The 22,084-nt window shown below is 51.4% G+C and overlaps 1 protein-coding gene across 1 annotated transcript; it reads left to right on the forward strand.

The window, feature by feature from the left end:
- Positions 1-4,044: 4,044 nt before the first annotated feature.
- On the forward strand, positions 4,045-10,167 carry LOC125345142 (ral guanine nucleotide dissociation stimulator-like; the record flags this gene model as incomplete). Its single annotated transcript, XM_048337375.1, has 10 exons — positions 4,045-4,313; positions 5,071-5,286; positions 5,607-5,710; positions 6,133-6,217; positions 7,887-7,943; positions 8,385-8,471; positions 8,916-8,945; positions 9,275-9,396; positions 9,601-9,687; positions 10,026-10,167. Coding segments are annotated over 10 exons (1,178 nt in total), but the record flags the coding sequence as incomplete, so codon positions are not given.
- Between the last annotated feature and the right edge of the window lie 11,917 nt (positions 10,168-22,084).

Genomic DNA, 22,084 nt, shown 5'->3' on the forward strand with positions numbered 1-22,084 from the left:
GAAGTGCTGATATAGATAATAGAGTTATCCCTATGAATTTCAGGGTACATTCAGGGTATGTACACCTTTCAAACGACACTAAGTACATGTGAGATTAGGTGAATAGCCAAGTGAGGTATTTGTATGAGCTAAGATGTCAGCTTTGAGAGCACTGGGGCTTTGGAATGATTGTCCACTTGGATTCCACATGGGTCCCAAGGGAAGAACCTGTATTCCTATAGGGAGCAGCATAACTAAAGGTGAAGCTTTACTGGGAGAAGAAACTAGCTTACCACTAACAAGTTGGTGCCTAGTTCAGTAGACACTGTGTCATCAACGGAAAACTGAAGATGTGTGTCTACAAGAAAGGGTAAAAGTGCAGGGAACTGTAATGGGAACCACTTACAGCTGATTATGTTAATTGCTTTGGTTATTTTGTAATTTTTCATTTATTAAAAATGGACTATATCTGATGGTCTCTTCCTTCCTTCCTTCCTTCCTTCCTTCCTTTCTTTTTTTTTCTGCCAGTCCTGGGCTTGGATTCAGGGCCTGAGCACTGCCCTTGGCTTCCTTTTCCTCAAGGCTTGCACTCTACTTCTTGAGCCACAGCGCCACTTCTGGCCATTTTCTATATATGTGGTGCTGGGGAATCGACCCCAGGGTTTCATGTATGTGAGGCAAACTGTCTTGCCACTCAGCCATATTCCCAGTCTGCTGTTTTTTATAAACGCATATCATTCTGGGAGGCTAGAATGCTCTTCACTGAAAATATCCTACACAGCTATGCAAACAGCTTTTTTTTCAAACAATGTTTCAGTAGAGATAAGCTGAAGTACTGTATGTCCTTCATAGGAATAAAACTCCACCTTCGAGTCAATCTAAGACATTAATATTTCTATTACACGAGAAGTCTATGGATCGCAAATACTTTTTTATAACACATATTTTAGTATATAAAAATAGATCATGGGTCTGTGGGTATGGCCTAGTGGGAAGAGTGTTTGCCTCATATACATGAAGCCCTGGGTTCAGTTCCCCAGCACCACATATACAGAAAATGGCCAGAAGTGGCGCTGTGGCTCAAGTGGCAGAGTGCTAGCCTTGAGCAAAAAAAGAAGCCAGGAAGAGTGTTCAGACCCTGAGTCCAAGCCTCAGGACTGCCCCCCACCAACCCCAAAAAAGATCATGTTTTTGGATACACTTTTATATTCATTATTTGAACACTAGTGGTAAGATCATTGGTAACACTGTAAATATTATAAAAATTAAAGCCCTGGGGCCAGGGCTAGTGATGGAGTGCTTGCCTAGCATACGTGAAGGCCTGGGTTCGATGCCTCAGTACCATATATATAGAAAAGGCTAGAAGTGGCACTGTGGCTCAAGTGGCAGAGTGCTAGCCTTGAGCAAAAGACGAAGCCAGGAACAGTGCTCGGGCCCTGAGTCCAAGCCCCAAGACTGGTAAAAAGTGCCTGAACCAGGGGCTGGGAATATGGCCTAGTGGTAGTGTGCTCGCTTCGCATACATGAAGCCCTGGCTTTGATTCCTCAGCACCACATATACAAAAAAGCCACAAGTGGTACTGTGGCTCAAGTGGTAGAGTACTAGCCTTGAGCAAGAAGAATCCAGGTACAGTCTTCAGGCCCTGATTTCAAGCCCCAGGACTGGCAAAAAAAAAAAAAATAAAAAGACGAACAGACTGAAGAAGAGGGAGAGAGAGAGACAGAGACAGAGACAGAATGAAAATCAGATGTGTTTTTGTATTTTTACCAAATTGGGGGCTTGTGAACTCAGGGCCTAGGCACTGTCCCTGGCTTTGGGCTCAAGGATTACACTCCACCTTCTGACCCCCTGCACCACTTCCAGCTTTTTCTATTGCTGTGCTCCAAAGGGATCCAACCCAGGGTTTCATGCGTGCATGCTTGGCAAGCACTCTACCACTAAGCACATTCCCAGTTCTTGGGTGGGTTGGCACTGGGGTTTTTTACCCACCTGCTCACAAAAGCCACATTCAGTAATGGCTGGCCTGTGACAAGTTCCCTATGTGATAGAAAGATTTCATTCCTCGAGGTGACTTTGTGCTCACCTATAACATGGCAGCCATTGCTTCTTCCTAGTACACAAGGAATAGGATAGCCACACAGTAGCAGGTGAGGGGTAAAAAAGAATCAGAAGTCTAAATGTCCTGTAGCACAGAGTCCACTCAAGTCTCAGTCATAGTAGGACATATAGGCCAAGTTCAATGTTGAAGGTTCCTCGCTCATTCTGGTGAGGACAGTCTGGCCACCATTTGTCCAGGAAGGACCTGACATGATTCCATCCATATCTAGCATATCTACCGAAATGACAGTTGTGTCCCAATATTACGCTATCCTGGCCTTTCCTTACTGGATAATTGCATTATGGTAGAGGCCCTCCTGCTCTATGCACTGAGCTGTTTTTCTCACAAGGTCCTCAACTCCCCATTCTTGATACTTAACCAGCAGGATCCACACAAGTGTCAGGCCATGTAGAATGTTTGCAAGAGGGATTTAAGTGTGCAAAACATGGTTTGCTCTCAAAAGTTGTTCTGACATTGTGAGATGTTAAAAGGAGCCAGGAGGTCAGTGATGGGCTTCTTTGGGGGGCAGAACTTTCCTAGCATGTTGGACATGTGTCTTCCAAAATGGGTACCTGGAGCATGCTAGAGTGAAGGCGTCATGGGTAGTTCCAGTACCAGTGCTCATGGGCACAGTGGACTATAAGGAGGGCTTGGCTCCACCATTGCCACTGTGACTCATCTGAGGAGAATAGGTCCTCCATTTTCTCCTGCCACAGGTCCCCTGGGAGCTCAGGACATGGAGGGCCCTCAGACCTAGTCCTGCTGTGAGGAGAGGTCTGTTTCAGTGCTGTGCTATAGCCCACAGTGCTCCCTATATTGGCAGGGCTCAGTGAGGGGCTTGAGTGACACACCAAACTGGCTCCCGGGACAGAGTTGCTCTTTCGGTAGGAGGAGGGCTGCCACCTCTTGGGTAGTGGGAAGCGGCCCAGACTCCAGGAGCTCTACAGGGAAAGAATACCATCAGGTAGCCCAAGGGAGGTCCCACCTTGCTGACCTTCCCTATGGTGTGCAACGTGTGAAGATCTTGACATGAGCTTGGGGGAGAGTAGCTTAGTGCCCACTGTGGGTGGCAGGCTCAGGTACTCTGTCTGGGAGTTAAGTATGAAGGGCAAGCTTTCTTCAGCACTATGTGGGCATACCTTAGCAACACACACTTGTGAATAAGCCTGCTTCCCAACTACCAGGGTATTACCGTCAGCAGACATCACTGCAAGTTGTACATGGTCCACTCAGGGAAAAGCCCCCTCCATGCTTGTGCAGAGCTATGGCAATGTGGTTGTGTTAGCCAGGCTTTCCTCATAAGGGACAGCGATTGAGACTGATAGGAATGCTTTCCTCTAACAAGGCCGGCTCAGTGGAATTCAGACTGCTCAGAGTGAGCTCTTCTGTTCCACCTAGTGAGGCTAGGTCTTGTCCACTCTGCCTGGCCTCACCTGAATCCTCTATAACCTCTGGCTCTTCTTTCATGTGAAGGTGGAGGGACAAGCGCCCAAGTTGTGTCTCAGCCCCAGGTTCTGGATTTTGAGGCTTAGTTTGAGCGCCCTGCTGAAAGCTGGAGGGCTCTGTCTTCTCGGATAGGACCTCCCGACCCTCAACCTGGATTGTGACCTGGGGAGATGCCCCCACCAAGTTGAGAGTGACACTGGGTACAGTCAAGGTTGATGAGCACCCACTCGGGAAGCCCAAAGTCTGCCTGGCCAACTCCTTCGAGTCCCTCTAAAGTCTTCCCTCCCCAAGGCCCCAAGCAGCGAGAAGAAGGCGCCTTGTCGGTGCACGTGTAGTTGTTACCCTTCCTCTCTGCTAGCCTGTGGCCATGTGTCAACATAATTCCAGGTGGTGTAGGGATGAACTTGCAAGAACCCTTCCTGGCCTGAAGAGCCTCACAGAGGATCCCTATTATAGGTGCTCTAGGGCCGACAAGGAATTCGCGAGAAGCTCAACTCCGGTGTTGGGTCTGCTTTCCACAGCAGCATGCAATGCCTGTGCACCAGGGCTTGCTCAGGACAGTGCAGCTGCCTGGAGACCTCAGCAGGAGTCCCATTACGACCTGGCCAACGTGAAGGAGCAGGCTCCCTCCACTTCTGGTCATTCAGAGCTGGATTGGGCAGCAGTTCCTGCCCAAGAACCTTACTACCCTCCTCTTGTGAGCAGAGAGATTGGACACAGCCGGAAGGTGCCTCCTGCCCTGAATGGACTTCCCCAGCTGATGTCGGAGCAGCTCACCAGGATGGATGTGGTGAGGGCCTGGGCAGGGCTGCATGTGGGGGCTTGGGTTTCCTGTGCCCTCTTCTGCCCAGGCCCAAGCTTCCTTTCCCTGGAGCCCAAGGATTCTTGCCCCAGCCCCAGCACATCTGGCACCTGTCTGTCTAGGACCATTTGGTTATGTGCAATCCCTAAAGAGGAGAGCCCTGCTGCCCTGCCTGGAAATGTGTGGATTCAAGCCTTGGAGCAGAAAGAGAGGCAGGCAGGATACAGCTCAGCCTAAAGTACCAGGAGCCAGTGGTCTCCTCACTCCCTTGGCAGGCACCTGATATGGACCCGATGGGAGCCAAGCCTGGGATGGGAAAGGGTGCTAGTTTTTGTGGTAGGACTTATGCTACTGGTTTTGGACCTCAACATGTGCTGGCTGGGCTTGGGCGAAAGAAGTTTTTGCCGGGGTCTGGAAGGCATTTGGGAGGACTGAGCGCACTTGGGCAAGCACCACTGTCTCCTTCCCAACTTAGCTCCCTTGGAGTCCCTGTGGGGCTTGGTGTGCTGGGCAGTCAGCACAGCAGATCCAGAGAATCCAAGAAGTTGGAGTGTACTACTCCCTGCTCTGAGCTCCAGAGCCATTTGTCTTTCTCTGTGTGTGTGTGTGTGTGTGTGTGTGTGTGTGTGTGTGTGTCTGTCTGTCTGTCTGTCTGTCTGTCTTTGTGTGGGGTCAGGGATCCCAGGCCTGGGCCTGGGCACTGTGCTGTGTGACAGGACCTGGTGACCCTGGCCTTTCTCCCCAGGAGCTCTTTGTGAAGGCAGAGCCCAACCAGTGCCTGGGGTCCATGTGGTCCCGGAGATACAACAAGGGCAAGCCACGCCTGGCCCCTAGCATCCAGGTCATCTTGATACACTTTAACAAGGTCGTGTCCTTGGTTACAACCCACTGTCTTGGGGACCTCAGCATGAACACCTCAGTCAGGGCGCATCTGCTGGAATTTTGGATCCAGGCGGCTGAGGTAGGGGATGAGATGTACGGCCTCTGGCCTCTCGCTGTCCCTTCCAATCTCTCTCTCCTGTGCATCTTGGAATTGTGCTCAGGTCCTCTGTGGAGCACAGTCCCATCTTGCCAGGCCCATGCTTAACAGGGCCAGCCAGTCCAAGGCCACCAGTGGTGGGCTCTTCCCTCTATCCTGCTCCTCAGCCTTTGGGGGAGCCCAAACGCTCCCTGGGATGCCTTAGCTCCCTGCCAAGCCCTGCCATTCCAAGGCTCCCCCTCTAGTTCTGGGTAAGTGGTGTAAACAGTGCCAGCGAAGGCTCACACAATCTTCCTCCTCAGGGTTGCCGCGTCCTGAGGAATTTCTCCTCACTGCACGCCATCATGTCTGCCCTGCAGAGCAGAGCCATCTCTCGTCTGCACAGGTCATGGCAACAGGTCTCCAGGTGGGTACCTATTCAACCAGGAAAGGCCCTGAGGGTCCACATGGTAGACAGCACCCTCCCTGACCTGGGGCCCCAAAGTCCAGGCCAGGGAATGTGAATGGCACACTTGTTGCCTAGGAATAGCCAAGGGAATCCTGGGCAGGCTCGGCCACTCAATACAGGCACACACCCATACACACGATTATCCGGTTTTCTGAGGTGGCCACACATCCGTGTCTTGTTGAAATGAAAGCAGCACTGACTAGTGGAAGTGGGATAGCACAGCTTTCTGCCAGGAACAAGAAACTGCTCATGGGCCACGGGTCCGGACACTCAGGGAAAGGCTTTTGGACACTGTTGTGCTGCCCTGTGGGAGGCCTGCTGCCCATACAAAATGGAGTCCAACTGCCTCCTCCCACACCTTCACTCTGTCGCTCCTGCAGGAAGGACTTGCTCACATTCCAAAAGCTGGCCGAGATCACCTCTCCTGAAAACAACTACTCTAAGAGTAGAGAGCTGCTACTGAAGGTATGCTATGAGGAGGGGAAGGCAGAGGGCAGAGCTGGAGAGGGCACTCATGCTGAAGGGGTGTGGCCACATGGTTGCCCTTCTCTTGGGGGGAAAGGCAAGGGAGGAGCTGACTGATAGGCACTCTTGCAGGTCAAGAGCCCTGGAGTCCTTGGAGGTCTTTCTGGTTGGGACATAGAATGGGAAAACATGGTGGCCCAGGGAAGCAGAGGATCTCCAGAACTGGGGACTGCTTCTACCCACCCACATGTTGCCAAATGTGCTATAGGCCCCAGAATCATGGCTGCCTTTCCCCACATCTGGCTGGCTTGCGTGCAGGATGCCTCCACTGACTCCTGCCCCTCATTGTTTAGATACACTGTTCAGAATTGGCCTTCTCTGCTAGGGGCATTTCAGGGGTGCCGCTTGGCCAAATGCATAAGGCCCCCCTGGGTTGGGGTGCAATCACCCAGAGCAGCCTTGCGCCGCCAGAGGCACTGTGGGGCTCTGAATGTATCCACAGAGCTGATGCTGCTCATGCTCAGATCCCAGCTGAGAGGTTCCCAGCCCACAGCAGAGGCTGTGCATGGCCCAAGGCCTTGACAAACAGGGCTGGCCAAGTACCCCTAACTCTTGTCTCTCAACCTAACTCCAACTCTGACAAGAGGATATGGGAGGATTGCTGTTCCAAGCTAGCCTGGCATGGAAAGCTGGAAGATGACCCCCCAAATGGGGAAATGGAGCTGTGGCTCAGGTGGTAGCCTAGCCACTAGGAGCTTCAACCTTCAAAGGTCACCCCGACCGTGCGGTCTGCTAGTGGCAATGAAAACAAATTAGGAAAAGAAACCCCCAAAGAGGAAGGTGAGAAAAAACCAAGGCCTGGTTCTTCTTTCCTGAGCTCTTCCCATTTAACAGCAACAGAAGGCACATCCCCTCACATTCTGGACACATTGGTGTGCACAAGTGGGTCCTGGGATGCTCCTGTGCCAGCTGCGCACAGGTAGAGAGAGCTTCCTGCCCCAGCCCATGGGCCTGGGCCGCAGAGAGAGGGGAAGATATTGCAGGAGTCACAACCCCATCCTACTCAGCTGAGGAGAGGCAGGATGTTGTGGTCAGGAAGGATTGTGGAACGCCATGGCACCTTCCCTTTGTGCCGGGACGATCCTGACCCTCAGAGAAAAGCTAGCTGAGTGAAGTCTGCTGAGAAGCTCATGGACCCCTTCCCTACGGGCCTGAGGCCACAGAACAGCCCAACAGCCTTCTGTATCCTTCAGTTTTCTCCAGGAATATAGGAAGGGCTACACAGCTCCCAAGGCTGACCACCCTGGTTGGCTTTTGTCCTTCCTCCCAAAGGAGAAAGCAATGAACCCTGTAGAGTTCTGAGGAGGTATGACCCTCCCCCCCATGCCAGGCAGGTCAGCACCATTGGAGGCAGGCAGCAGAGGACCCTATCCAGTCCTCAGTGCCAGGAGGCGGGCTGTGCAGTTGAGGAAGCAAGCAGAGGAGGCCCGGTGTCCAGGGGAGATGCCCAGCAGTGAGTGCTGGGACCAAGCCTGAGCTAGAATTGGTCAGCTTGGCCATTAAAGGTTTGGCCCTGCACAGCAGCCAAATGCATAGCACGAGGAACACACTGGCACTAGGAAGATGCACAAGACAGAGCCCTCACTCACAACATGTTTGATTCTGGCAGGAGACCCGCAAGCTGGCGAAGCTGCTCAAAGGAGGTCCTAGGCAGTCTAAAAAGATGGTGAGTGACTGAGACCTCGGCCAGGATGCCTCACTGAGAAAACGCTAGCCTTAACTAGCTCTGTTAGCCTTGGAGCTCATCCCCAAGGGTGGCAAGCAGAAGGGACGATCACGCTATGGGAGATGGGAGCCCTGATCAGTGAGCTGTCAGATGGGAAGGAGGAAGTACAGCCAGCAGAGCCAGGGCTTGGCAGAGTCTTGAGGAGGCTGCTGGGCAGTGGTGGGCTATTTCCCTTTGGACTCTGCATACAAAAGCCTAGTGCTGGACCTGTAGAGTTTGGAGTTGCAAGCAGCTGGTAAGGGCTGTGGACAGAGGGCTCACAGGTTCTCCAGGATCCCATGATGTGGGAGGCCCTGTGTGGGTGCAGGCTGTCTGAGAAGTCCATTGGGATTGGGGCAGGGTGGGCCCTGGGCTCTGACCATCACCCTGCCAATCCTACAGGGGATGATCAAGGGCATCGTGCCCTATCTGAGAATCTTCCTGAAAGATTTCCTCGTGGTTCACCTGGCCTACGTGGATGCCCAGGATGTGAGTAGCACAGGGAGCTGGCGTCCTGAGCTCTGGCACTGCTGGTGGCCTCAAGGCCGTGCTCTAAGCTGAGTGCAATGCCCCTGAGAGCAGGTGCCGCCCACAGCTGCCTGAGCCCCATGCTGTGGGCACAGAGCCCACCTGAGACTTCAAGTCCCATAAGGGAGGATCTGGGGCCCCACCTGGCAGCAGATTTACTAAGACAAACAACCTGTGGCCCAAGCCAGGCCTATTCCCCTGAAGCCACAATGTTCCTCCTAGCACAGAAGGGTCAGTCCTCACACTGCCTGCACCTGACTGCATGCTCGGTGCCCAGCCCTCCACTCTGCTAGTTGGTCCTCTTTCTATGCATGCACATGGGATCCTGTGGCTAGAGGAGGCCCTGCTCAGAGGTCCTAAGGGCAGAAGGGCCCCATTCTAATTGCAATGCCCTCTGCCTTCTAGGAGAAAAGCAAAGAGAAGAATTTGATACGGGTGAGTGGTAGCTGCCTAGACAGGACAGGGCTGGTGGGGGCCAGCAGGGGGGTGCAGTCAGGCCTGCCCCTCTGCGATTTTCTCCTGGGGGCAATGGCAGTAGAAAGAAGTGCTACCCCAGGCAGGGTGGGTTATGAGGTGGCACCCAGAAGATTCCCTGCTGGCAGGATGGATTGTAAGGACATGGCTGTGAGCTCCCAGGCAGCCTTGGGAGGCTCAGTGGATGTTGGGTGGCTAGAGCAGCAGAGGAGCTGGGTCCCTCCCAAGACAGCCTAGCCCAGCCCTGGCCAGCCCAGCCCTGTCACTGCCCTTGTGCTGTCCATGGCCAGGAAATCGAGATCCTCGATCAGATGAGAGAGCTGCAACGCAGTTGCCGCTTTTATAATATTCGAGTGGACCACCATTTTACTGAGTGGTTCAGGGGCCTGGAGCGGCTCAGCAAGGATGCCAGGTAGGTTGCCACTCTCTGGGGCAGCAAAAGGGGCCATCCCTAGGAGGGGCCAGAGGGACTGAGGTGTGTATCTGGGTGAGGGGGACGGGATAGACACTTTAGAGGGCCTAATGAGGGGTGGGTCACTAAGCTCCGACGCCCAGGTCAATTTGGGCTGGGAGCTGTACACAGCACTTGGTCTCCTCACGGGCATATTTGTCATAGCTACGAGCTGTCCTGTACGCTGGAGCCCTGCAGTCCCACTGACTGTCCAAGCAAGAAGCGCTCAGCCATTGGCAATCCTGACAAGAAGTAAGTGGATGGGCCCTGTCAGGCAGGGGCCAGGGCAGATGGGGGGCTGGGCAACCCGCTGGCCCCACAGGCTTGGGCAGACTTGGCCCAGGTGACAGCAGCCCTATTGTTGAGCTCAGAGGCTCAGTTCTCTGGGCCTCACCTTCTTCCCCTATGAAGTCTCTGGGATCCATCCCTGAGAAGGGGTCAGATTAAGGAAAGCAGTGATTGCCAAGAAATTGGACTGGAGCTGCATGCTAGCAGGGTACTGGGGAGTGGGAACTTGAACTGTGCTTGGGGCTTGCACTTCTAGAACCTCTCTGATGCCACCATTCACACAACACTGCCTTCCCTTGCAGTGGCGGCTCCCAGCCACTCCAAATGACCTTTCTCCAGAGGACAAAGAAGAAGCTTAGAGCCTGTTTCAGCTTTCTTCCCAGGAAAAGAAAGGGCCAAAACATTAATATCATCTCACCTTAGTCTGGCTGGACTGGGGCTAATCACCACAAACCTAAGGTGGCCCAGGCCACACCTCCCCTGCGTTCACCTCCAATCCTGAAACCCTCTCAATCCTTCTTTGGCAATCCTATATTAAGTGAATATGGCAGCCTAGCCTATTAGAATGTTACAAAAACAAAAAACACACCAAAAAAAAAAAAAAAAGAAAAAAAAAGAAAAAACCAAAAAAAAAAAAAAACCAAAAAAGAAAAAAAAATTTTAAAAGAAACAAAACCTCAACTCCGATTCACCACAAAAAAAAACAAAAATAAAAAAAACACAAAAGAAGAAAAGAACCACAAAAGAAACAAAACAAAACCCCAACCCCGCTTTGCCACAAAAAAAAAAAAAAAAGAAAAAAGAGAAAAAAAACAGAAAAGAAAAAAAAAATCAAAAACAAAACCCCAACTCTGCATCGCCCCCTGTGGGGCCGCAGGAGGCAACTCTTTGCAGGAAGGTCACTGGAGCACTTCCTGGAGGGAGATAGGATCAGCTTGGAAGAGTCATGGAGTCACAGTGTGTTGGGCTTCCTCTAGCCCTGCTGACATATCTGATGTGGTTCCCTGTATCACAGAGCTGTTACAACGCACTCTGTGCTAGTGGTGTGAGCAAATGTCTCATTCAGGAGCTATGCCAGGGCGGGCCTGGACAAGGAAATTGTTCCTGCTCTAAAGAGTGTACGCTGTGTCTTGGGGCACTTTGGGACAAGTGCTGGGGTTGTGTTGGTATGTGTCATCCTCAGAAGTAAAGTGACACTCCTCCCACTTCAAGAGCACAGTAGAAGAACTGTATGAGCCTATCCCCTCTCTCTTCTGGGCGCTCACAGAAGGACACACCCAGTTGATTTGGAGCATTGTTTCCTTCCCTAGTGCAGAAGAACTTTCAGAACATGAGAACCTGGTTTCTATTTTAGAAACTGTGAACCAGCCTCATCACCCAAATGTGTCTGTTCCTAAAAATAATGTTCATGCACAGAAAACAAAGGGGCATGATCTCCCTGATATATGACTGTTAACAAAGGGAGACAGCGAGACAGTAGAGACCAAGTCTGTGAATACTCTATATGTTCTTGATACATTGTATATTGCATATATGTCTACCTGACCTAGACAAGGGATAGAAAAACAGGTCGTCAGATATCACAAGAAATGTACACACTGCCCTACTATGTAACTGCACCCTTTTTGCACAACACCTTGTAAAAAAATTTATGTTCAATTAATAAAAATAAAATAAAATAAATAATGTTCATGGCCACTTATTCCGGTGACAAAGAGCAACTGTTTACTGTGGTCTAGTTTCATGACCGCATGTCCATACATAGTGTAAAATATCCTGTGAGTCCATGGGAGCATCCAAGTACCGCTGGTTTCATAATGCCTGCTGTTAGTGCATCGGTCCCGAATGCTTGGACTACAGAAGTTAGACCGTCAAGTGTATGAACTTTATATTTCAAAGAAGACAAACGTAAATAGAAAGCATCTTAGAAAGAAATTTGTGCGCATGAGAGTTCCTCAGAGAATCGACCCGTGGCCTCAGCGTGCCAACAGGTTATGAAGATGTCAAGAATCTGGATTGCATTACCTTTAAGGTATGGTATATCCAGGGATGTCTTCAGTTACAGAGTTATAGCTGCTCTTGTTCTTTATTCCCCACTGGTAACATAGCTTTACCTTTGGACACTTGTATAACTTTGGTCATAAGGGCAACAGGTACACAGAGAATTCCTAAAAGATCTAAGTTTGTAACAAAGCCTGATGATCTTTTCTTTGGTATTGAAGAGCTTTCTGTCTTCAAAATTGTAGCATTAAACTGTTAACATGAACAATGATTTCCTGACCTGCTACTGAATATGTCATTCTTTATTGTTCCCTGGTAGTGTTTATGTACTCTGTAAGTATAGTAGATATTCAAATATATTAGTGTAACAGCTCACATGAAAATTACCATAGGAAATTTAAGTTGAACATCTTTCCTTCATTTTAGACAGCGAAAGCTTATTGTATTTATAATTTAAAAATCTGTAGTAGAATCTATCCCGTGATACATTTGTTGACAGTACTTTACTGAAAATTTGTCATTCTCTTCCATTCTCTTCCCGAAGTGCTGATATAGGTAATGGTCATCCCTATGAATTTCAAGGTACCTACACCTTTTCAACAACACTAGATACATGTGAGATTAGGTGAATAGCCAAGTGAGGCATTTGTTTGAGCTAAGATGTCAGCTTTGAGAGCAGTGGGGCTTTGGAATGACTGTCCACTTGGATTTCACATGGGTCCCAAGGGAAGAACATGTATTCCTATAGGGAGCAGCATAAGTAAAGTCAAAGCTATACTGGGAAAAGAAACTAAACCCAGCACTAACAAGTTGGTGCCTAGTTCAGTAGACACAATGTGATCAGATGGAAACTGAAGATGTGTGTCTACAGGAGAGGGTAAAAATGCAGGGAGCTATAATGGGAACCACTTATAGCAGTTTATGTTAATTGCCTTGGTTATTTTTGAAATTTTCCATTAATTAAATTTCTAGCTACATCTGATTCCCCCCCTCTCCCGCCCCCCCAGGGCCTGAGCACTGTCCCTGAGTTCGTTTTGCTCAAGGCTAGCACTCTACTCCTTGAGCCACAGCGCCACTTCTGGCTGTTTTCTATATATGTGGGGCTGGGGAATCGACCCCAGGGTTTCATGTATGTGAGGCAAGCTCTCTTGCCACTGGGCTATATTCCCAGTCTCCTGAAGTTCTTTTTAAACACATATCATACTGGGAGGCTAGAATGCTCTTTACTAAAAATATCCTACACAGCTATACAAACGGCTTTTTTAAAAACAATGTTTCAATAGAGTTAAGCTGAAGTACGATATGTCCTTCATAGGAATAAAACTCTACCTTCAAGAGCCAATCTAAGACATTAATATTTCTATTATACAGATAATTCCTTGGATTACCAATTTTTTCTAGGTAATATGGGAATTACAAGTACTTTAAAAAATACTTCTTTAAAACACATATTTTAGTATATAAAAATAGATCATATTTGGATACATTTGTATATTGATTATTTGAACACTAGTTGTTAGATCATTTATTACACTGTAAATATTATAAATATTAAAGCCCTGGGGCCGGGAATATGGCCTAGTGGTGGAGTGCTTGCCTGCCATATGGAAAGCCCTGGGTTTGATTCCTCAGTACCACATATATAGAAAACACCAGAAGTATCACTGTGGCTCAAGTGGCAGAGTGCTAGCCGGGAGCAAAAAGAAGCCAGAGAGAGCACTCAGGCCCTGAGTTCAAGCCCGAGGACTGGCAAAAAGAAAGAAAAACAATAAAAGCCTTGATATTTTCCTGTTCTTTCCAATAAATCTAATGAACATTCAAGGTACTTTGGCCTTTTGAGAGGCTGAGGGTTAGCTCATTTATACAATTGATACTTAGATATTAGTATGTCCTTTTTTTTTTTTACTTGAAGTACGTTTGTCTAAAAGTGCCTGAAATCGGGGCTGGGAATATGGCCTAGTGGTAGTGTGCTCGCCTCGCATACATGAAGCCCTGGCTTTTGATTCCTCAGCACCACATATACAGACAAAGCCACAAGTGGTGCTGTGGCTCAAGTGGTAGAGTGCTAGCCTTGAAGAAAAGAAGCCAGTGCTCAGACACTGAGTGCAAGCCCCAGGACTGGCAAAAAAATAAAAAGAACAAGACAGTGAAGAAGAGGGAGACAGAAAGAGAGGGAGGGAGGGAGGGAGGGAGGGAGGGAGGGAGGGAGGGGGACAGAGATAATGAATGAGAATCAGATGTTTTGGTATTTTTTGCCTAATTGGGGGCTTGTGAACTCAGGGCCTAGGCAATGTCCCTGGCTTTGGGCTCAAGGATTACACTCCACCATCTGAGCCCCTGCACCACTTCCGGCTTTTTCTATGTCTGTGCTGCTGAGGAATCCAAACCAGGGTTTCATGTATGCATGTTAGGCAAGCACTGTACCGCTAAGCCACATTCTCAGCCCTTGGATGGTTTGGGCCCTGTTTTTCTTACCACCTGCTCACAAAAGCCACCTTCAGGTATGGCTGAACATGCCTCAGAAATTTGCCTCTGACAAGTTCCCTATTTGATAGATTTCATTCAAGTTGACTTTGTGCTCACCTATAACATGGCAGCCATTCCTTCCTCCTAGTACACAAGGAAAAGAATAGCCACACAGTAGCAGGTGCAGGGATGAAGAAAACCAAAAGTCTAATGTCCTTTGGCACATAGAATACACTCTCAAGTCTCAGTCATAATAGGACAAAAAGGCCAAGTACAATGTTCAAGGTTCCTCGCTCGTTCTGGTGAGGACAGTCTGGCCACCGTCTGTCTAGGAAGAACCTGTATTGATTCCATGCATATCTACCATATCTACCGATATTACGGTTGTGTCCCAATATTATGCCCTCCTGACGTTTCCTTACTGGATAACTGCATTATGTTAGAGGCCCTCCTGCTCTATGCACTGAGCTGTTTTTCTCACAAGGTCCTCACCTCCCCACTCCTGATACTGAGCCAGCAGGATCCACACAAGTGTCAGGAGGCCATGCAGGATGTTTGCAAGAGGGATTTAAGAGTGCAAAACATAGACTTTGCTCTCAAGAGGTGTTCTGACATTATGAGAAGAGGAGCCAGGAGGGCAGAACTTTCCTAGCATGCTGGACATGTGTCTTCCAAAATGGGTACGTGGGGCAGACTAGAGTGAAGGCGTCCTTGGTAGTTCCAGTTCCAGTGCTCATGGGCACAGTGGACTATAAGGAGGGCTTGGCTCCACCATTGCCATTGTGACTCATCTGGGAGAAGAGGTCCTCCATTTTCTCCTGCCAAAGGTCCCCTGGGAGCTCAGGACATGGAGGGCCCTCAGGCCCAGTCCTGCTGTGAGGAGAGGTCTGTTTCAGCACTGTCCCATAGCCCATAGTGCTCACTATACTGGCAGGACTCAGTGACGGGCTTGAGTGACACACCAAACTGGCCCCCGGACAGAGTTGCTCCTTAGGTAGGAGGAGGGCTGCCACCTCTTGGGTAATAGGAAGCAGCTCAGACTCCAGGAGCTCTACAGGGAAAGAATACCATCAGGTAGCCCAAGGGAGGTCCCACCTTGCTGGCCTTCCCAATGGTTTGCCAAATGTCAGATCTAGGCTGGGACGACCTGGACATGGGCATGGGGCAGAGTAGATTATGACCCACTGTGGGTGGCAGGCTCAGGTACTCTGGCTGGGAGTTAAGTATGAAGAGCAAGCTTTCAGCACTATGTGGTCTTTCCTTAGCCTGCTTCCCAGCTACCAGGGGATTACCTTTAGCGGACATCACCACAAGTTGTACATGGTCCACTCAGGGAAAAGCCCCCTCCATGCTTGTGCAGAGCTATGGCAATGTGGTTGTGTTAGCCAGGCTTTCCTCATAAGGGACAGCGATTGAGACTGATAGGAATTCTTTTTTCTAACAAGGCCTGGCCCAGTGGAATTCGGACTGCTCAGAGCAACGTCTTCTGGTCCACCTAGTGAGGTTAGGTCTTGTCCATTCTGACTGGCCTCACCTGAATCCTCCTAACCTCTGGTTCCTCCTTCATGTGAAGATGGAGAGGCAAGTGCCCAAGTTGTGTCTCCGCCCCAGGTTCTGGATTTTGAGGCTTAGTTTGAGCGCCCTGCTGAAAGCTGGAGGGCTCTGTCTTCTCTGATAGATAGGACCTCCCGGCCCTTAACCTGGATTGTGACCTGGGGAGATGCTCCAACCAAGTTGAGAGTGATGCTGGGTACAGTAAAGGTTGATGAGCACGCACTCCAGAACCCCAAAGTCGGCCTGGCCAACACCTTCTGACTACACCCTCTAAACTCTTCCTTCCCCCAGCCCCCAAGCAGGGAGAAAAAGGCCCACTTGTTGGTGCACGTCTACTTGTTACCCTTCCTTTCTGCTAGCCTATGGCCATGTGTCAACATAATTCCAGGTAGTGTAGGGATGAACTTGCAAGAACCCTTCCTGTCCTGAGGAGCCTCACAGAGGATCCCTGTTATAGGTGCGCACCACATATGCATCATGCAGGCAGAAGAGGGTGTTTCTGGCCAGGTACAGCACTCCCCAGGGCAGAAGACAGCTGGATGGTGCTCCAGTCCTGAGATCCATTCAGGTCCATTAACTCACCCATTTCTGAGGCTAGCCCAGCTCTCTGTGTAGCCTGGCAAGGAAGGCAGCAGCCTCTTCAGGGCTGTCTGGATGTTGTCCTTGTATTGAATCTCAGGGAAGCAGTGCACCCAGGAACTAAGAGTTCCAATCTGGTCCTTGGCAGACACGTCTGGCTGTAGCCATTGGTGACACAGCTCATGAAGCCAGGCTAGTGCCTCTTGGGGTTCTGTTGCCTCTTCCTAGAGGAAGCACCAGAATTGGAGGTGTGCATCTCCAGGTCCCACAGGATGGCTTCTTACTCCTCCTCATAGTTTTCCAGCTTCACCACCACACACATCTTCTGCAGGTTCGTGGCCAGGGAAGCCCAGCACAGTAGTTCCCATCAGGAGTACCAGGTCAGAGCTTGGAGGCCAGTGCCTGTCTCTAGGCAGGAATAGTATGAGGCGACTCAAGTAATAATGAAGGATCGGTGAATGCTTATGGATATCTATTATGTATTTGTTTTTCCAGTCCTGGGGCTTGGACTCAGGGCCCGAGCACTGTCCCTGGCTGCTTTCTGCTCAAGGCTAGCACTCTACCACTTGAGACTTCTGGCCTTTTGTGTCAATGTGGTGCCGAGGAGTCGAACCTAGGGCTTTATGTGTACTAGGCAAGCACTCTGGCAACTTGTCCACATTCCCACCCTCGATATCTATTATATGCTCTGCTGCTCCATCCTGTTTCCAGTCGAAGGCAGATGAGCAAACAGGTGTAGACAGGCAGGCACTATCCCGGGCCTGCAGGTCTGTAAGTCCTGGTTGAGTCTCCTCTTACTGGCCCTATTCTCCTTCCTTTTCCTCCTGAGTGCTGTGATAACAGATGTATGCCACCATGCCTGGCTCCCTGACCTCTGTGGCTGGGCCTGCACAGTGTCTCTAGACAGGCTGCCTCAGAGGCCTAGAAACATCTGTACCCCACATCTTGCTTTCCACCTTCCCGCTCCAGCTAGTGGAAGCCGCCTCCTGCCTAAACATCAGCAGCATGGGTACCCGCTCCCTCACCGCTCAGACATTCTCTCAGATTTCTCCTCTCCTTCCCCAACAGCACTCGCTCCTGATCTGCTTGGTCCTCAGGGGCCGCCTCAGCCCGCCTAGTTCTCCCTCAGCCACCCTGTGCAATAGTCACCCGTGGACCAGCTCCCAGGCAGCCTCCTTCCCTGTCTCAGCCCCATCACTGAAGCCATCAGCCCCGAGATTTGGGGACCGCGGGGTGGGAGGTGATGTGGGACCTTCGGTGGACCAGGAGTCCCACAGGAAGGTCCTTGTGGATCCCGCCCCGTCCAGGTGGCGGAAGCTCTGAATCTCAGTTTCCCCACGTGCAGACCGGGGCGGAGCTCCCCCTGGTCAGCGAAGCTCCTGCCCCACCTCCGAGTTCGGGGCGCACCGCCCCAGCCTGCACGAAGCCCCGTGGTTGGCTTCCCCTGCCAGCGCGGCCTGACCTCCGCGCCTCCAGGTGGTGTCAGCCCCACGGAACGCTCGTGTCACTGCCCGCCAGGCGGCCAGGCTCGAACCTGCGAGGGATCCGGAAACCCACTTGCCAGAAGCCGAGGCGGCTGCTTCTGCGCTGGGCTGCCCAGGGAAGCCCCGGCAGCACCGTGGCAGCCGGCAGCTGGACCCCAAACCCCACGCCAGCCCAGAGCCCGCCGGGATGTTGAGGCGCCCGGGAAGACTGCGTCCACGCCAGCCTGCTGCCCAGGCCCTCGCTCGGAATGCGAAGCCCCGCCCTCACCGCGGAGCTCCGGGCGCCGCCCCTGCTCTCGAGCATGCGCACTCCGCCTTCGTCCTCCCGAACGGACTCCATCACCCAGAACCCTTTGAACCCGCCAAGGCTCCGCCCCCCATTCCCAGTCCCTCCCTCACCGGCCTGGATTCCGGTGCCCTTGATGCTCCCCCTCGGCCCCTGGGCGGAGCTCTGGCCGTGACGGGAACCCGTACTCGGTTCGTTTCGCCTCACTCGCGCCTGGGATCTCGTGTCCTGGACGAGCGGCAGGCCCTCAGCGCTGGCCCGAGGAGGGCGGGGGCGCCCGCAGCGGTGCCTTCCGGACTGCGCTTCCGCGCCCCCCAGTGGCCGGGTCTGTGGCGAGCGTTTCTCCACGGGGTGCGCAGGGATCTGCACCAGCCGCCGCCCTCCTGCGACGTGGGCCTCCGCCCGGTGCCTCACCCCGCTCCCGGTCGAAGGCGCCCCCTCCTCTGCGATGCTCGCTGAGTCCCAGCCCGAGGCTCCGGCGCAGTCAGCCGGCCTCGTTCCCCTGTGGGGCGCCTTGTGTGGAGCGGGACTGGCCTGGAACTCACGCCCCGCGTGGTGCGCGGCCTCGTGTAGAGGCCCTCGGGGCTCAGGGGTGCGGGCGCGGGTCTCCTGGACACGTTATGTCGATGTGCTCACCTGTTGGAGGATGGGTCTGGCTGTTGTGGATGGAGCGGTGTAACTGCATGTTTTAGGTCGACAGCCTTCCTCCTGGGTCATCCACAGGCCAGGCCACGGTCGCCCCTTCCCACCCAACCTGCACGCACCCGTAGCCCCAAGTGAGTCAGGAACATGTTGCTGCAGCAGTCAAGATGCCCAGTCCCTTCCCACGCCTCCTCCTGGTGCTCAGCTAGACAATGCCTTGTCCCTGGCTACGAGCCAGCTATAGGATGTTTTCCCTGGCTAAGAGCCAGCTATAGAATGTCCTGCCCTGGCTGCCTGATACACAGTGTCCAGCTGTGGCCACAAGAGATTTCCTCCTCCCAGCTCCTTCTCCTGCCCTCAGCCTCCCTGGTAATCCTAATGACCTCGCTGCCTGAGAGCAGGCTGCCACTCCTCTATCCTGCGAGAGCTAGTCTGTCAGCTTAGGCTTACACTAAAGTGTTTTCTTCCTAGGTGACTGTGTGTCTGTGTGGTTTTGGGGTTAGTGCTTACAGGGCCAGGACTTGCGGGAAGCATACCGCTACCTACACTCACGGCCGTGCCAGTGAGGAGTACGAGTGCTATGTCATCCCGGAGGAGGAGGACGAGGAGGAAGCTGCCGATATCTTCTGTGTCACCTGCAAGAATCCGCTTAGAGCTGCGGAGAATTCACATGAGCACAAGGACCACCACGTGACCCCACTGGAGAAAGCACTGGAAAGCATCAGGGTAAGAGGGTCATGTGTGTGTATGTGGGGGGGGGGGGCTCAGGAAAGAGACAGGACAAAGGCGGTATTCACACCTCCTCTGTGATGCCCTTGCAACAGGATGAAATCCACAAGTACATGTGCCGACTGGAAAAGCAGATTATCCACATGGAAAACTTTGCGAGTCACCTGGAAGAGGTTTTCATCATGGTGGAGGTGAGAGCGTGTCTGACAGCCATGGGGGTGTCCAGCGCCTTATAGGACGGCGGCCCCTCCATGCCACCCTCCCTCCTCTTCATCCCCACCCCTTCCTCTGCACCTGGGCAGATACAGACACGCAGGTTGCCAGCATTCTGCGCTCGCTCTTGGCTCTAAATGGGGACCTCAGTGTCCATACATCCCAGGTGCTTCTCATGAATTGTCCCCTCGATTAAAGACAGCACCCCACCCCTCCTTTCTGCATGTCACATTTGTTGGGCAGTGCTCACTGGCCACAATTCTGCTCCACATCTCCTCTTTCCCCTTGTGGGTGGGATCTAGTTGGTGCTGAGGTTTATGGGAAGTGAAGATCGGGAAGTTCAGGATGTGACCAGAAAGCTTTGACAGCTCAGAAGGAAATGTAGGAAGGCCTCTGTTCCACATTAAGGTAGGGGTCCCCAGCTGATTGTCATGGCAGTAGGAGGCAGCTAAAACTGAAAAGGACTGTGGAATACTGCCAGGTTGGCGACTCCTCCATCCTGGCAGAACAATGACCTCCACTATATCCCGGGCACTGAGGCTGAGACTGAGATCAGCTGTCTTGCAGGAGAACTTCAGAAGACAGGAACAAAATGTTGAGTCACATTACAACAAGATCTTGGAAACACTTGCTCAAAAATATGAGGAAAAAATACAGGCTCTCGGGGAGAAAAAGAAAGAGAAGCTGGAGGCCCTGTATGGATAGCTGGTCAGCTGTGGAGATAGCCTGGAGACCTGCAAAGAGCTGATGGAGACCATAGAGGAGGTGTGCCATGAGGACAAGGCTGACTTTTTTTTTTTTTTAAAGATATAATTCAACAGTAGAGTATCTCAGAGGCCTAAGATCTATTGTCACAGTTGCACACACACACACACACACACATACACACACAAAAGATAGGCTACCCCAAGCCATTGACTCTTTTTTTTTTTATTAATTGGACATAAATTTTTTTACAAGGTGTTGTGCAAAGAGGGTGCAGTTACATAGTAGGGCAGTGTGTACATTTCTTATGATATCTTACGACCTGTTTTTCTATCCCTTGTCTAGGTCAGGTTGACATAAATGCAATATACAATGTATCAAGAACCTATACAGTATTCACAGACTTGGTCTCTACTGTCTCTCCATCTCCCTTTGTTAACAGTCATATATCAGGGAGATCATGCCCCTTTGTTTTCTGTGTTCTAGGCTTGTCTCACTCAACATTATTTGTTCGAGTTCTGACCATTTCCCTGCGAATAACAGTATTTCACCATTCCTAATCGCTATGTAGTATTCCATTGTGTATAAGTACCATATTTTTTGGATCTATTCATCTGTGGAGGGGCATCTGGGTTGTTTCCATATTTTAGCTATTGTGAATTGTGCCGCGATAAACATGGAAGTACAAATGCCTTTTTGATATCTTGGATTTTGCTGTTTAGGATAGATGCCTAGTGTTGGGTCTGCTTTCTCTGCTCCGGCTCAAATGCTTATTTTCTCTCTTATTACCCTCATATCGTCCTCTCCCCTAACCCTCGGCCTGCAGGTCTGTCAGGGTGAGACGTAGGGGCGGCTCCGGTCTGGCGTGGGCGCGACCCGCGTGGCAATGTGACCACTATCCTACCCTGGGAGCTAACGTACATAGACCACGGAGTACGCTTCTGAGAGCGAACTAACTTTATTGAGAGAGGGACAAGGGGAGATGATCGGGGGAAGGGGGTTGGCCAGGATTCCCATAGGCCATGAGCTGTCAGGTGACCTCCAAGGGGCTGGTCACTTGACCTCCAAGGGGCTAAGTCACTCTGAGCGTGCCAAACCAGGGCGGGGCTGGTAGGCGCCAGGCTGGCTGCCAGCTAAGTCGGGGGGTCTCTTTGCCCGACCGGTTTCTCCGGATTCCAATGTAGAGAGGATGGAAAGGCCACATTCACCAGCTGGGGGAGGTGCCTCAGGCCCCTTCCATCTAGGGGGGAAGATGGACCCCAACACTACTGGACTGCAGGTGTGGCTCAAGGGGAAGAGCACCAGCCAAGTAAGCAAGCTGAGTAAACACAAAGTCTTGAGTTCAAGCCTCAGTACTGGTAAAATATATATATTGTCACCTCCTTGCCCCAAGCCTTTGTCTCACACACACAACTAGGAAGGGAGCAAAAAGCATTTCCCTCTGTCTTCCCTCTCCCACTGTAGCACCTCCTTCCATCCCAGGCTTCTAAGAAGCAGAGAATAGGGCTGGGAATATGGCCTAGTGGTAGAGTGCTTGCCTTGTATCCATGAAGTCCTGGGTTCCATACCTCAGCAGCACATATATAGAAAAAGCTACAAGTGGTGCTGTGGCTCAAGTGGTAGAGTGCTAGCCTTGAGCAAAAAGAAGCTAGGGACAGTGCTCAGGCCCCCAGTTCAAGCCCCAGGACTGGCAAAAAAATAA

This window comes from Perognathus longimembris, unplaced genomic scaffold, assembly GCF_023159225.1.
Source record: "Perognathus longimembris pacificus isolate PPM17 unplaced genomic scaffold, ASM2315922v1 HiC_scaffold_5345, whole genome shotgun sequence".
Lineage (NCBI taxonomy): Eukaryota > Metazoa > Chordata > Mammalia > Rodentia > Heteromyidae > Perognathus > Perognathus longimembris.